Here is a 16,293-nt window from a genome sequence, read left to right as displayed (position 1 = left end):
CTTATAGGGCAGAGCAGATTTTCCAGGAAACCCCAGACACGGAAGAAAACTTTTAGCTTTGTACCTTTCTGGTGCTCTGAGAATACACTGAATTCAAATCACAGCTCCAAAAATTAGTACCTGTGGAACCCTGGGAAGGTTATTGGACCTCTCTGTAATACCTGTTTCTCAACTGTAAAATGGGACAAGTATTAGTATATATGAATTTATACATGGGAAATTTCTTAGATTAACACCCTCCATAAAATAAATGTGCAACAAATGCTGGCCATCATTTGTTATTGTTATTATTATTGTTGTGGTTTTATTATTATTTTTGTCTGCTTGGCCCTGGATTAACCCTACATTAGCATTGAGACCCTCACCTATTCCTTCTGGTCCTCCAACTTCAGCAAGCTTGTGGTTTTTTGCTTTGCTTATTCCTTCAGTCTTGTTCAGTAGCCTCTGCCTTCCCTAGCCATGGCCTCATGTGGTATGGCTGTGTCCCCCTCATGCTCCCCACTCGCATTCCAGGCTGAGCCACCTCAGTCATTTCATAGTTAGGAGTGGGCTTAAGCCAATGTTAGCTACTGAACCTTGAGAATAAAAAGGCTGGAAATACTATCATATCGTAGAGGTTAAAGAGAGTGTTGCCATAAAAATCTAAATTGATCTTTATTATAACCATGTAAACTGGCTGGGGCACATATTAGATGGTTTACTCTTCTTTCTGAACCCTATTGTTAATCCTTGGCAGAGCTACCTGAAAGCCAAATCCAGGTAATTCCCCAAAAGTCAGTGTGCAGTGTCTTTGTACCTTCTTTCACAACCCTAAGCTTCCTTACCTAGCTTAACAGAAGCTTACCCTTCTGTTCCATCTCAGTGGATCCTGTTCCACAACACTGAGAGAACCACGTCTCTTAAATATTGGTGTTTTCTCCTCAGGATTCCATTCTCATTCAGTTTCTCGGGCCATCTTTGTTTTTCAACAATACTGCATTAATTTAACAGGGATTTGTGGATATTTTCTGGGCATAATACATATTTTTTTTTGGAGGAGTAAGGGAGTCCAGTAACTGATCAACAGAGAAAAAGGAGGAATATAATCCCCTTAATTTTATCTTTATTTTATTAAAAAGATGTATTTTTAAAATATAACAATAAATTACCTTAAATAAATTATGTATTTTATGTGTGTGTCATTCCAAAATATTTCAGCTGTTCTGTGTATTCCAACCAGAGTTGAAACATTTCATTTTTTAGAGGACTCCGTATAAACCTCATTGTAAGGAGGTACTTTAATATTGTTGCACCAGGTACTGACTGGCCCCACATTGGTCTAAAAAGAATTATTTTTAGAGAAAGGAAGCTGAAACCCCAGATAATTATTTACCTAAATTTCTATTGAAAACCAATACAAATTAGTAATACTCTGCTGTTTCTCCCTAAAGGAACAATTGCAAAGGTAATTGAGAAAGGCTAGGTCTTCATTTCCATTCCCTCATTTCCATACAAACTCACATGCGAAATCATGTTATAACCTTAACAATGTTATATCAAAGGAGAATTTCTGAAACATTTTTAATACAGTCTTGGGTTTGTGTCTTCCTTCTCCTGTATTTGCAATTCTAAGGATCACCATAATGTCAGATGATGAAAAGAGGAAGAAAAATATTCTGTCTGTATATATAAAATTCTGTCACATAGGAAATCAAAATAATATCAAAGCTCTACATACAGTTTACAAAAAAAAAAAAGTGTCTTCAAGATTTAATGATGGTTTCTCCAGGGATTTTTATACAAGCCTGCCATGTTTCAAAGCAGAATCAAAGTGAATCTAAGTTCCATTGAGCTGCAGTCCAGGAGAGTGAGAAGGTGGTGGTAAGAAGGAAATGAAATCATATGTAAATAACTTAAAGGCCTCTGTATGAGGAAATGGAAGCAAAATCACTATGGTAACCATGAATATTTAGTTAGCAGTCTAGTGACAATCCAAATAAATTAAAAGCAATAATGTGAGTCAAAGAAAGGGAACAGTCTCATACAACAGAAAAATATTATAATTTTAATTCTAGGATCTCTAAAGCAGTGCCATCTAGAGAGTTCGTTCTCCTCAATATTATTACTATGATTCTTCTCTCAGCTACACCTTTGACCATCAATAACCTAGTTTTAGTTCGAAGTTTATTTGCTCAACTCAAACCTGCCAAGAGACTCAGTCCAACAAAACCTATCACATTTGTTGACAGAAAAAGTTAGTCTCTTTCTTCAGTTGGAAGTAGTTAGAATGACCAATATTCTTTCCCTAAATAACTGGTGCCCTGTTCTCCTACAAGGTTTAAAAGGCTGGAAATAGCTGAACATTAAGCCAGGAATACAGACATAAGAATCACCAAGAGTACTTGTTTAAAATATACATAGGGCTTCCTGAGCCTCTGACAAATCTAATGAATTAAAAGTTCTGGTCTCAGGAGTAGCTATTTTTCAAATGCTCCTAGGTGATTTCCAAGTAAAGCCAAGTTCTCAGGGTGCTTCCAAGTGGCAGTTCTTGTAAGCAGTTCTCAGTAGCATCTGGGCTACTGCTTTCTGCAGAGGCAGCACTTGGGCTGTGATAGTAGCTCTCGATGGCTTAGTTCCCTGGGGCACTGCTGGACATGCATGTTATGTAGCTGTTCCCACAAGAGCTCTACTCTGTGGTTGGCCCCAAAATAATGGAGGCCTCTGCAGTCTGTTGCTTCATACCCTGCAACTCCTATTAGGGAGCTCAGTATCGTTTGCTCAAAGCAGGACAAAGTAGGGTCCCTGCTGAGCCTTCTCTTGGCATTGATGATAGAAAATTGCCCTTCTAAAATAAAACTGTTTTAAGGCTTTTGCTCAGAGCCTCCTTCTATTTGCAGCCTGGATAACGACATACCCAGTCATATTATTATCTCGCTTATATCCTCCATTATCTCTCCTTTGCCAGGCCCTGAGACGTGATACCTTATGATTATCTCATAGCTCAGAATGAGCTTCTCTTCTCCCTTTGGGTGCAGGCCTAGGATGCTTGGCTTCAGGGTTAAGCTCTTTCTTGGTAGTAGTTGAACCTAGTTCTCTAGGGCACTGGCAAATCCACATGATTAACATTTGTTGATCTCTTGAAATCAATGTGGAGTGGAGGGCAGAGAAGGGGCCAAACCAAACCATGAAGGGAAACAGGTGGGAGTAGCTGGAGTAACAAAAAAAGCCAAATAAAACATCAGAGATGATGCAATTAAGATTAAAGAGGCTATAAGGAAAGGCTAGACCTCTCCAGTGATGATACGGACATAGGGCAGTATTGAAGTTTGGATACAGAGGCTGAAATGGAGGGCTTGAATATCCTTTAATAGATTGATGAGAAATTTACCTAAGGTATCTTTCAGCTCTAATGTTCTAAAGATTTTGGCACATGTCTCAAAAATTCTCTAGACAAGTGGAAATATAATAAACTTTAGACTCAGTAGATTTGGCATTAGTCTCAAGAAAACTATTTCCTATTAATGTTCTAAGCCTAAAACATGAACATTGTTGTCTAACTAGTGTGTAACAATTGAGACATATTTATTTCATAATGCCTTGTTACATGGGTGGGCCTTAAAAATCCCTCTGGGCCAGGCATGGTGGCTCATGTCTGTAATCTCAGAAGATTGTAACTTTAGAAGACTAAGGTGGAAAGATCACTTGAGGCCAGGAGTTTGAGAACAGCCTGGGCAACATAGCAAGACCCTGTCTCTACAAAAAATTTTAAAAAGTTAGCTGGAGGTTGATTTTTTTAGGTAGGAAGATTTCTTGAGCCTAGGAGTTTGAGGCTGCAGTGAGCTATAATCATGCCACTGAACTCTAGCCTGATCAACACAATGAGAACCTGTTTGTAAAGAAGAAAGAAAAAAAAGGAAGGAAGGAAGGAAGGAAGGGAGGAAGGGAGGAAGGGAGGAAGGGAGGAAGGGAGGAAGGGAGGGAAGGACTTGTTTTTCTGATTTCTGACATATTTAAGGAATATTTTGAAGGTCTGAAAGAAAATGACCATTCAATGCTTAGTCAAAAATATACATTACAAATCACAGTAAATATTTAGATACTGTTGTCCACATTAAAAATCTATCTAAAATATATATACCTCCTATGTAACCATAAAAATTAAAAATAAAAACATTTTAAAAATCTACCTATTAATAGAAGCACAAGCCCCATAGACCAACAAAAAAGAAAAAAATATATGCATATATTAATAAAAAATGATTGATGCAATGAGAAACTGTTTCCACTGTAGTATTGGTTCCCAAAATCCAGACGCCCAGTTTAACCATGAAAAAACATCAGGCAAACCCAAATTGAATAATAGTCCATAAAATATCTCTAAATATCTCTTAAAACTGTCGTAGATCAATGACTAAAGGCAAAATAGTACCTGAATTGGATCCCAGAAGAGAAAAAATGAAATTGGTAAAATGAATGAAACCTGAATAAGGTCTGTGGTTTAGTTAACAATAATGTATCAACACTAACTTCTTAGTTTTAACATGTGTATTGTCATTATTTAAGATATTATTCCTAGGGATAGCTGGATGAGGGAATGTGAGGATTCTCTATAATCTTCATACATGTGTGTAAACTTAACATAATTCCAAAATAAAAAAAATTAAATGCATGTGCAACTTCGCTTCTATTTATGGTAGATTATACAGTAAGAGTCAACACTCTCAATGATAACAACTAGACAAACTGGATAAATATACAAAAACATGTTTAAAGCCATGTGAGGGCTATCAAGAGAGTGAAGATAACCTTCTCAACATCAAGGACAAAAGAGATGTCTAGACAGGTGATTGGTACGTTGTGACAGCTTTTGTCCTGTGAGCATTTTCCTGTCCAGAGACATGGCTGAGAGACTGAGCAGCACTTTTGACAGCCCTGCTGTATTAGGAGGACAAAAGTTGGATTCCAGGACTGCATGGGTGGGACTTTGGTAATTCCCACACACGCTGGCTTGGACTCCAAAGACAAGCAGCATGGGAATGAGCGTATACTGGAATTAAAGCAGCTGTCATTGGGTTATAGCAACGCTTTGAATCATCTGAATGTCCCAGAAATTTGAATCCCTAAAATTGAATTAAGATGATCCAGATTTCCATTGCCTGGCAGTAGCATCAGAAAACTCACACAGGATGAAGACAATATACTAGCTCTCAAATTATTTCTACACATTCTCTTTCAAATACAACTTCTGTTATACAAAGATAATCAGGCACATAAGAATGTAAGACAGCATAAAAAGAATCAGCAGATGAAACAGAAAATAAAATATATCCAAAAAGGCCATATATTAGAATTATCAGACAAAAACTTTTAAAAATAATTTTTACTTTATGGTCAAAGAGATTAAAAATAGAATATTGAAAATTTTAGAATAAATCATATTATTAAATTAAAATTTTACTATAAATATAAAATTTCAATGTAAAATGAGAAACAACTTCTATTTGAAAATGAACCAGGCTGGGCACGGTGGCTTATGCCTGTAATCCTAGCACTTTGGGAGGCCAAGGCAGGCGGATCACGAGGTCAAGAGATCGAGACCATCCTGACCAACATGGTGAAACCCTGTCTGTACTGAAAACACAAAAATCAAGTGGACATGGTGGCACGTGCCTGTAATCCCAGCTACTCAGGAGGCTGAGGCAGGAGAATTGCTTGAACCCGGGAGGCGGAGGTTGCAGTGAGCCGAGATGGCGCCACTGCACTCCAGCCTGGGTGACAGAGTGAGACTCTGTCTCAAAAAAAAAAAAAAAAGACAGAAAGAAAAAAAGAAAATGAACCAGAGAAATTTTGAAACTGAAAAATATATGAAATTAAGAATCCTATGAATAACTTTAATAGCAATATTTACATAGCTGAGAAGAGAATTAGTGAACTAGAAGTAATCCAGAAGAAAATACCTAGAATGAAGATACAGAAAAGACAAAAGGATGAAAACTAAAGAAGAGAGTTTAAAATACATCGTGTATACAGTAAAAAGTTCCAAGTCATTTTTAATTAGAATCATAGAGCAGAGGGAATGCGGAAGAAGCAATATTTAGAGAGGTAATGACTGAACAGTTTTCTGAACTGATGAAAGACATCACTCTGCAGATATGTAGAAAATAAAAAGGTACAATCTAAAGCAGCACTGCCCAACAGAACTTTGTGCAATAATGGCAATGTTGCTTTCTGCCCAATCCAGTGTGGTGGCTGCTAGTCCCATGTGGCTACTGAGTACTTGAAATGTGGCTAGTGCAATGGGGAAATGGAATTTTAATTTAATTTTGATTAACTGAAATCTAGATTTGAATTACCACATATGGCTAGTGGCTATTGTAGTGGGCAGTGAAGATCTGAAGCATCATAGTAAAACTACTGAAGAACAAAGATAAAGAAAAAAATATTTAAATAAATCAGAGAAAAGTCACTCCAAAAGATAGTAATCAGATAGCTGCATTCTCTACATAAGCAATGGAAATCAGAAAATAATAAAATGTGCCAAAAGAAAATAACTGCAAACCTAGAATTCTACATCTGATAACAATATCCCTCAACAATGGAGGTAAATTCTGTATGTACCAAATTTAACACATAGGCATTATTGGAGATGAATTTGCATCTTGGCTTTGAGACTTTTGAGATAAGAGTTGTCGCTGGTTTTCCCATATTCTGAGAAGTTATCTTCTCAATGTGCCTCCTTCCACTCAAGCAGGGGGAGATTTATCACTCTCTGTACACACTACTGCTATAATACTTACGCAATCATGTTTTATTTACTGGTTTATATGTTTGTTTCTCTTATTTGACTGTCACTTCTCTGTAAAGTTTTGAACATAAACAATTAATAATTGAATTCCAGGGATTATGTGAAAGTACATAATTTTAAAACTAAAGCTGATGAGTGAGATTTATTCCACAGCTACTTTGTCTGGATAATGTTAGATAAAAGTATCCAAAACTTTTAGAATATCCTCAAATGTTGTATGATAGCCAAAGCTATATTATTTTAGAAAATATCATGCTGCCTTCAAACAATTTGGGCATTGAACTAATTCATCTATTAAAGAAATTTCATCCCAGAGAGATTAAATCACTTGACCAAGGTCCCACAAATAACTGGAACCAGTACCAGAATCCAGGTCTTCTAATCCCATGTGTCTTTTTCTATGCCATGATATCTCAGAATTAGGATTCTTTCTACTTACATTAGATCCAGCAATACTGTATCTCCTCTGAACCATTTTTAAGTTTAGCGATTGTCAACTTTTAAAAGTCAACTTCTAGTCTTTACCAGATTATGGATGAAATATTTACCTGAGAATCAGAGACCTCAATTATTATTTCAGTTATATTATCATTGAGCTGAGAGTCTTGGAGAATATCACCTGTCTATTCAAAAAAGTAACATATTCCACAAAGTAAGCTATATAAAATGAATAGATAGCCTAGGAGAGGTCTGAATTTAATTCTTATTCTTCAATCTTATCATTCTATTGCAAATATTTTGAATTACTTTCTGTTCCTTATTTCATTCACTTCCCTATGAGTGACAAATAGATGTAAGGAAACATGTCACAGAGATAGTTCAGTCAGTTGCTCCTAATAGTTACCATCAATACGTAGTTTTTAGTAAGTGTCGTTTAGGAGTGAAAACAATACAGCCAATTAAAGAAACTAACTAATTAACTAACAAACACGTCTTTTGTTTCATATTGGCAGGCTGACTTGGTTTAAGGAATGGAGAACCATTATTAATGAAGGGAGAGAATGGGTAGGGTATATGCTTGTGACATGCATGTTACGTACCTGCCTAAGTGTATTTTATATTGCTTAATAAATTTCTGAATTGAATCATTTTTAAAGGTATAGAATAGTCTTAAATTATTAGAGAATTATTAGTCTTATGTAAACTGAATCTAGGATAAAGAATAATAAAAATTCAACTCAAAACTCTTTCTGCACTCCCTACTCCCATATCCTCAGGCCAAACTGGCCAGGAATTGGATGCCTCTAGGCACAAAGCAAGTTGAACAGCTGTTTGACTCACTGCATTTGAGTCCTTGTCATTTGGCAGATTGAGATTTCTGCTGAGAGTACCATTTGGAATGTTTTTCCCCAAAACTGGCATTTTTGAACATGGAATTTGAAATACAGTGAAGCACTGGTATACATTAATATAAAAATAGTGTCTAATGAGGGTCTGACAGATTTACGCCAAACACCTAATTTTTCCTAGAAGTGTTGAGAGATAACCCTAGATTGGCTGAGGTGGGCATGATAGAATGTGAATATGGGTTTTCTGAAAATGTAAATATAAATGATGATACTAGCTTCAGAAGTGTGGACTATGTGGGAGAGAATATCAGACATTAGTATCAATGGAGATGTACATAATTAGGTAGGATGAAAGGAGGTGGGTCACATATACTAAAGGGAGACAAGTTAGGGAAATATACTAAAGAAGTATTGGATAATCCAAGAGAATCACTAAGTCAAAGTTTGGGTATTTGAGAGAAGACTAAGGATAATAATAAAAATAATAGTAGTAACGGTTATTATTTCCTTAATGGCAATAAAACAATAAATATAGCACTTACAGAGTACTTAGTGTGCATTTCAGCATTGTTCTAATGCTTTAAATACAATAATGCATTTAATCTTCTTGGCAGTTATATGAGGTAAGAACTATTATTATTCCTGATTTATGGGCGATGAAATTGAGGTGCAGAGAATTTAAGTAACTGGATCAAGAACACACAACTAAGCCAGAAAACAGAAAAAAAATAAAATAAAAACCAACCCCCCTGCCCCCACACACAACTAATAAACTAATAACAACTGAAGCCATGGTTAGAATATGTGGCTTAAAATCAATGAACGAATCTAAAATCTTAATCACAGGATGAAAGACACTGGAGAAGTAGAACATATTTGAACTAAGCATATAACCCAGCTTGCACATCACTGAGAACCTAAGACTTCCTGCACATTACTGTTCCACAAAGCCCGACCCAGGGAAGAAACCCCACTGTAGCCCTATGTGGTGACAGCAGAAAAACATCAAAAGATTGAAAAAATTACTTTTCATTTGGGTCTTTCATGTGGATTACATTTCTTCACAAATTCATTTCTTTTGTCTCCAATCTTCAGACCGAAGTACACTCAAATGTAAGGCCACCTTTAAGGTCTCCAATCCTTCTCTAATCATTAGCAATCCTCATTGTTGAGAAAGTCTCTTTATATGTAAAATTAATCACTGACTTTCCAGATTAAACCTATTTCCTCTTCTCTGATCTTTACTGGAGATGGGAGACACATGGAGGTAGTTAAAATTCTAATCATCTCGGGTTTTCCTTTTTTATTTAATAACTCATTTAAATGTACTTTTGCTAAATCCTATTTTAAAATCTCCCTGACATTAATTACTGATACATTCAGGTCTTTCTGACAGGCCTATTTCGCCGTCTCAAATGTGCTTAAATGGTGAGTTTTCTCATCTTACCTCTCCATTTTCTAAGGGGTGTATCTTGGAGTAAAATGAAGTGCAGATGACCTCATCGTCTTTGGCATATGACGGTGGCCCAGTGCGGGGATAAATATTGTAAAGGGTTAGGCACTCCGTGTCTGTCACAGCATGATACTGCCAGGGCTTGTATTCAACATCATCAAGAGAGCGTTCCAAAATCCAGTTTCCAGGCCGGGGGGAGTTAGCTGCCTTCACAATCACATACGCGATCTGGAACACCTAGGGAAGAATAACAACAATAACATTGAATTCCCAAATATTCTCATCATTTTATGTCAAATATAAGTCTAAATGCTACAGTAGATTTTATTTCAGATTTTGTTCTATAATCTTATAATGTTCTCTGAAATGATTTTACTATTACAGGCTCATATTTAATAACTTTTTTTGCTAAGAAGTGATGTTTTGTTTGACAACCATGACTTTAAAAGAAATGGATTAAGACTGGATTTTAGTAACAACTCATTGGCAACATTTCACCTGATGTTTAAAGTTCCATTATAATTATTACCATCTAAAACATTTATTAATAGTACATACCAATTTACTCACCTTACTGTGTTAAAGACTGTAAAATACAAGCTAGAAATTCCCAGTGTGAATAGTGCTTGATAGTGTAGAAAACATGTTTACTTATATCACATAATCTTCAAAAAAGTGCCATTTAGAGGGAGTTAGTATGGTACAGCAAAAACAACATAAACACCTTCCTATATTCAGATTGTGGTTCTAGCATTGTGGCAGTAAATCCTCAATAAGTGTCCATTCCTTTACATCCCCAAATTGAAAATAATGGAGGAGAAATTCCAGTGTTATGAAGACAACAGATTGAACCTGAAACACATTAAATGAAGGGTTTTTGTACCTTCTCTTTACAAAAGGTAAACATGCAAGAAAAGAGGCGAAATAAAGAGGTATTGTTTGATTCTTCTCTCTTTTCTTCTTTACTAGTCTTGTTAGCGGTCTATCAATTTTGTTGATCCTTTCAAAAAACCAGCTCCTGGATTCATTAATTTTTTGAAGGGTTTTTTGTGTCTCTATTTCCTTCAGTTCTGCTCTGATTTTAGTTATTTCTTGCCTTCTGCTGCTTTTGAATGCGTTTGCTCTTGCTTTTCTAGTTCTATTAATTGTGATGTTAGGGTGTCAATTTTGGATCTTTCCTGCTTTCTCTTGTGGGCATTTAGTGCTATAAAGTTCCCTCTACACACTGCTTTGAATGTGTCCCAGAGATTCTGGTATGTTGTGTCTTTGTTCTCATTGGTTTCAAAGAACGTCTTTATTTCTGCCTTCATTTCGTTATGTACCCAGTAGTCATTCAGGAGCATGTGGGAGTCTAAGTCTCTTTGTAGGTCCCTCAGGACTTGCTTTATGAATCTGGGTGCTTCTGTATTGGGTGCATATATATTTAGGGTAGTTAGCTCTTCTTGTTGAATTGATCCCTTTACCATTACGTAATGGCCTTCTTTGTCTCTTTTGATCTTTGTTGGTTTAATGTCTGTTTTATCAGAGACTAGGATTGCAACCCCTGCCTTTTTTTGTTTTCCATTTGCTTGGTAGATCTTCCTCCATCCTTTTATTTTGAGCCTATGTGTGTCTCTGAACATGAGATGGGTTTTCTGAATACAGCACACTGATGGGTCTTGACTCTTTATCCAATTTGCCAGTGTGTCTTTAAATTGGAGCATTTAGTCCATTTACATTTAAAGTTAATATTGTTATGTGTGAATTTGATCCTGTCATTATGATGTTAGCTGGTGATTTTGCTCATTAGTTGATGCAGTTTCTTCCTAGCCTCGATGGTCTTTACATTTTGGCATGATTTTGCAGCGGCTGGTACTGGTTGTTCCTTTCCATGTTTAGTGCTTCCTTCAGGAGCTCTTTTAGGGCAGGCCTGGTGGTGATAAAATCTCTCAGCATTTGCTTGTCTGTAAAGTATTTTATTTCTCCTTCACTTATGAAGCTTAGTTTGGCTGGATATGAAATTCTGGGTTGAAAATTCTTTTCTTTAAGAACGTTGAATATTGACCCCCACTCTCTTCTGGCTTGTAGAGTTTCTGCCAAGAGATTCGCTGTTAGTCTGATGGGCTTCCCTTTGAGGGTAACCCGACCTTTCTCTCTGGCTGCCCTTAACATTTTTTCCTTCATTTTAACTTTGGTGAATCTGATAATTATGTGTCTTGGAGTTGCTCTTCTTGAGGAGTATCTTTGTGGCATTCTCTGTATTTCCTGAATCTGAATGTTGGCCTGCCTTGCTAGATTGGGGAAGTTCTCCTGGATAATATCCTGCAGAGTGTTTTCCAACTTGGTTCCATTCTCCCTGTCACTTTCAGGTACACCAATCAGACATCGATTTGGTCTTTTCACATAGCCCATATTTCTTGGAGGCTTTGTTCGTTTCTTTTTATTCTTTTTTCTCTAAACTTCCCTTCTCGCTTCATTTCATTCATTTCATCTTCCATCACTGATACCCTTTCTTCCAGTTCATCACATCGGCTCCTGAGGCTTCTGCATTCTTCACGTAGTTCTCAAGCCTTGGCTTTCAGCTCCATCAGCTCCTTTAAGCACTTCTCTGTATTGGTTATTCTAGTTATACATTCATCTAAATTTATCAAATAGACGCAATAAAAAATGATAAAGGGGATATCACCACCGATCCCACAGAAATACAAACTATCATCAGAGAATACTACAAACACCTCTACGCAAATAAACTAGAAAATCTAGAAGAAATGGATAAATTCCTCAACACATACAACCTCCCAAGACTAAACCAGGAAGAAGTTGACTCTCTGAATAGACCAATAACAGGCTCTGAAATTGTGGCAATAATCAATAGCTTACCAACCAAAAAGAGTCCAGGACCAGATGGATTCACAGCCGAATTCTACCAGAGGTACAAGGAGGAACTGGTACCATTCCTTCTGAAACTATTCCAATCAATAGAAAAAGAGGGAATCCTCTCTAACTCATTTTATGAGGCCAGCATCATCCTGATACCAAAGCCGGGCAGAGACACAACCAAAAAAGAGAATTTTAGACCAATATCCTTGATGAACATTGATGCAAAAATCCTAAATAAAATACTGGCAAACCGAATCCAGCAGCACATCAAAAAGCTTATCCACCATGACCAAGTGGGCTTCATCCCTGGGATGCAAGGCTGGTTCAATATTCACAAATCAATAAATGTAATCCAGCATATAAACAGAACCAAAGACAAAAACCACATGATTATCTCAATAGATGCAGAAAAGGCCTTTGACAAAATTCAACAACCCTTCATGCTAAAAACTCTCAATAAATTAGGTATTGATGGGATGTATCTCAAATAAGAAGAGCTATCTATGACAAACCCACAGCCAATATCATACTGAATGGGCAAAAACTGGAAGCATTCCCTTTGAAAACTGGCACAAGACAGGGATGCCCTCTCTCACCACTCCTATTCAACATAGTGTTGGAAGTTCTGGCCAGGGCAATTAGGCAGGAGAAGGAAATCAAGGGTATTCAATTAGGAAAAGAGGAAGTCAAATTGTCCCTCTTTGCAGATGACATGATTGTATATCTAGAAAACCCCATTGTCTCGCCCAAAATCTCCTTAAGCTGATAAGCAACTTCAGCAAAGTCTCAGGATACAAAATCAATGTACAAAAATCACAAGCATTCTTATACACCAATAACAGACAAACAGAGAGCCAAATCATGAGTGAACTCCCATTCACAATTGCTTCAAAGAGAATAAAATACCTAGGAATCCAACTTACAAGGGATGCAAAGGACCTCTTCAAGGAGAACTAAAAACCACTGCTCAGTGAAATAAAAGAGGATACAAACAAATGGAAGAACATTCCATGCTCATGGATAGGAAGAATCAATATCATGAAAATGGCCATACTGCCCAAGGTAATTTATAGATTCAATGCCATCCCCATCAAGCTACCAATGACTTTCTTCACAGAATTGGAAAAAACTACTTTAAAGTTCACATGGAGCCAAAAAAGAGCCCGCATCGCCAAGTCAATCCTAAGCCAAAAGAACAAAGCTGGAGGCATCACGCTACCTGACTTCAAACTATACTACAAGGGTACAGTAACCAAAACAGCATAGTACTGGTACCAAAACAGAGGTATAGATCAATGGAACAGAACAGAGCCCTCAGAAATAACGCCACATATCTACAGCTATCCGATCTTTGACAAACCCGAGAAAAACAAGCAATGGGGAAAGGATTCCCTATTTAATAAATGGTGCTGGGAAAACTGGCTAGCCATATGTAGAAAGCTGAAACTGGATCCCTTCCTTACACCTTATACAAAAATTAATTCAAGATGGATTAAAGACTTAAACATTAGACCTAAAACCATAAAAACCCTAGAAGAAAACCTAGGCATTACCATTCAGGACATAGGCATGGGCAAGGACTTCATGTCTAAAACACCAAAAGCAACGGCAACAAAAGCCAAAATTGACAAATGGGATCTAATTAAACTAAAGAGCTTCTGCACAGCAAAAGAAACTACCATCAGAGTGAACAGGCAGCCTACGAAATGGGAGAAAATTTTTGCAACCTACTCATCTGACAAAGGGCTAATATCCAGAATCTACAATTAACTCAAACAAATTTACAAGAAAAAAACAAAGAACCCCATCAAAAAGTGGGCAAAGGACATGAACAGACACTTCTTAAGAGAAGACATTTATGCAGCCAAAAAAACACATGAAAAAATGCTCACCATTACTGGACATCAGAGAAATGCAAATCAAAACCACAATGAGATACCATCTCACACCAGTTAGAATGGCAATCATTAAAATGTCAGGAAACAACAGGTGCTGGAGAGGATGTGGAGAAATAGGAACACTTTTACACTGTTGGTGGGACTGTAAACTAGTTCAACCATTGTGGAAGTCAGTGTGGCGATTCCTCAGGGATCTAGAACTAGAAATACCATTTGACCCAGCCATCCCATTACTGGGTATATATCCAAAGGATTATAAATCATGCTGCTATAAAGACACATGAACACATATGTTTATTGTGGCACTATTCACAATAGCAAAGACTTGGAACCAACCCAAGTTTCCAACAATGATAGACTGGATTAAGAAAATGTGGCATATATACACCATGGAATAGTATGCAGCCATAAAAAATGATGAGTTCATGTCCTTTGTAGGGACATGGATGAAACTGGAAATCATCATTCTCAGTAAACTATCGCAAGAACAAAAAACCAAACACCGCATATTCTCACTCATAGGTGGGAATTGAACAATGAGAACACATGGACACAGGAAGGGGAACATCACACTCTGGGGACTGTTGTGGGGTGGGGGGAGGGGGGAGGGATTGCTTTAGGAGATATACCTAATGCTAAATGATGAGTTAATGGGTGCAGCACACCAGCATGGCACATGTATACATATGTAACTAACCTGCACATTGTGCACATGTACCCTAAAACTTAAAGTATAATAATAATAAAATAAAATAAAAAAAAGAAAGTGACGTAACAGAAAAAAAAGACAGGTATTGTTACTGTCAACAGAATGACAATGGAGAGGAATGTGGCAATGCTCTATTTACAAATTTGTATAGAATTTGAAGATGTAAAAAAAGAAATATTCTAGATGTTTTGTGGTAGTGCATGTCTGTGTCTTTACCAATGTAGTCCAAAAGAATAGTGAAGAAATATTATGGAATGATATTTATGTACAATGTTCTAGGTAGAAAGACAGATATGAATTAGTTTAAATTACTATTCCACCATCAATGGGTTGTTAATATATTGTAATAGTGAGATAAATGAAAAGTGCTATAATAATAAAACAGTATGATATGTTCTTGACTAGTAAATGCTATGAGGTATGAGAGCTTGGCAGCTCTAAGCTCTCCATGGTTGAGGTCACTGGTGGGGCACAATTGGGAGGACAGGCTCACTACAATGTGATTAACAGTCCTGTTGAGCTACAGAGGGGATCCTGAAAGGGATGCTCTAGAAACAAATTTTATCTGCTTCATAGTTTTGACATGGTAACTCATACATACATGTATAGGATCTATGGCATACCCTAAGGGACTAGATTTAAAAATATAAAAATTTGGTATGGAATGCAGTAATACAGGTGGCTCTGACGCTAGCCCTTCGAGATGTTTACTTGAATGCATGCATGCTTGAGAGCCATGGAGGGGAAATCACCCATCGAATGAGTCAAAGTAGGGTTAGCATTAGCCTTTTAGGCACAGTTGTGGAACAACTAGTGGATAAAATACTGAAATGCTTCTGTACTTGTTGACAAATCACTGCTGCCCAACCTCCCGAATGCCCCTCTCCCCTGAGACTATCTGATTGACCCCAGCATAGCAAGGACAGCCAAGATATTTGTCCTGAGGGGTCTGGGCTTTGAGCATTCTGTTTTATTATCACTGGAGGTAAGAAATACTGATGAATTTATATTTACAAAGGCATATAGATAAGTATAACTGCAGATAGACACACATATCTATGTATGTGCCTGTAACTGCTTGAATATGCGAAGACATTTTGGGAGAGGAACTATGTGAACATATTAAAGGTGCCACCTTTAGGAGTCAAAGAAAGAGGAGAAGGACTTTTATTTCCCACCCTGTATTCTGCTATACTTTTTGTATGAACATAAATGTTTTACTTTTAAATAAAATTATCTTTAAAATAAAGACAAAGTAAAATAAGTAACAGAGAAAGGGCAAAAGTAGGAACAACATAGAA

At 36.9% G+C, this 16,293-nt stretch overlaps 1 protein-coding gene across 2 annotated transcripts in view; it reads right to left on the bottom strand.

The window, feature by feature from the left end:
- The window catches only part of LAMA2 (laminin subunit alpha 2), a 648,749-nt gene that overhangs the window by 415,093 nt on the left and 217,363 nt on the right, over positions 1–16,293 (bottom strand). For both annotated transcript variants that reach the window (XM_054490395.2, XM_054490396.2), the window contains exon 4: positions 9,521–9,763. In XM_054490395.2, the coding sequence (XP_054346370.2) occupies positions 9,521–9,763 (243 nt within the window). The remainder of the gene's footprint in view (positions 1–9,520; positions 9,764–16,293) is intronic.

Source organism: Pongo pygmaeus, chromosome 5 (assembly GCF_028885625.2).
Source record: "Pongo pygmaeus isolate AG05252 chromosome 5, NHGRI_mPonPyg2-v2.0_pri, whole genome shotgun sequence".
Taxonomy (NCBI): Eukaryota; Metazoa; Chordata; class Mammalia; order Primates; family Hominidae; genus Pongo; species Pongo pygmaeus.
This window is presented reverse-complemented; position numbering and strand designations above follow the sequence as displayed.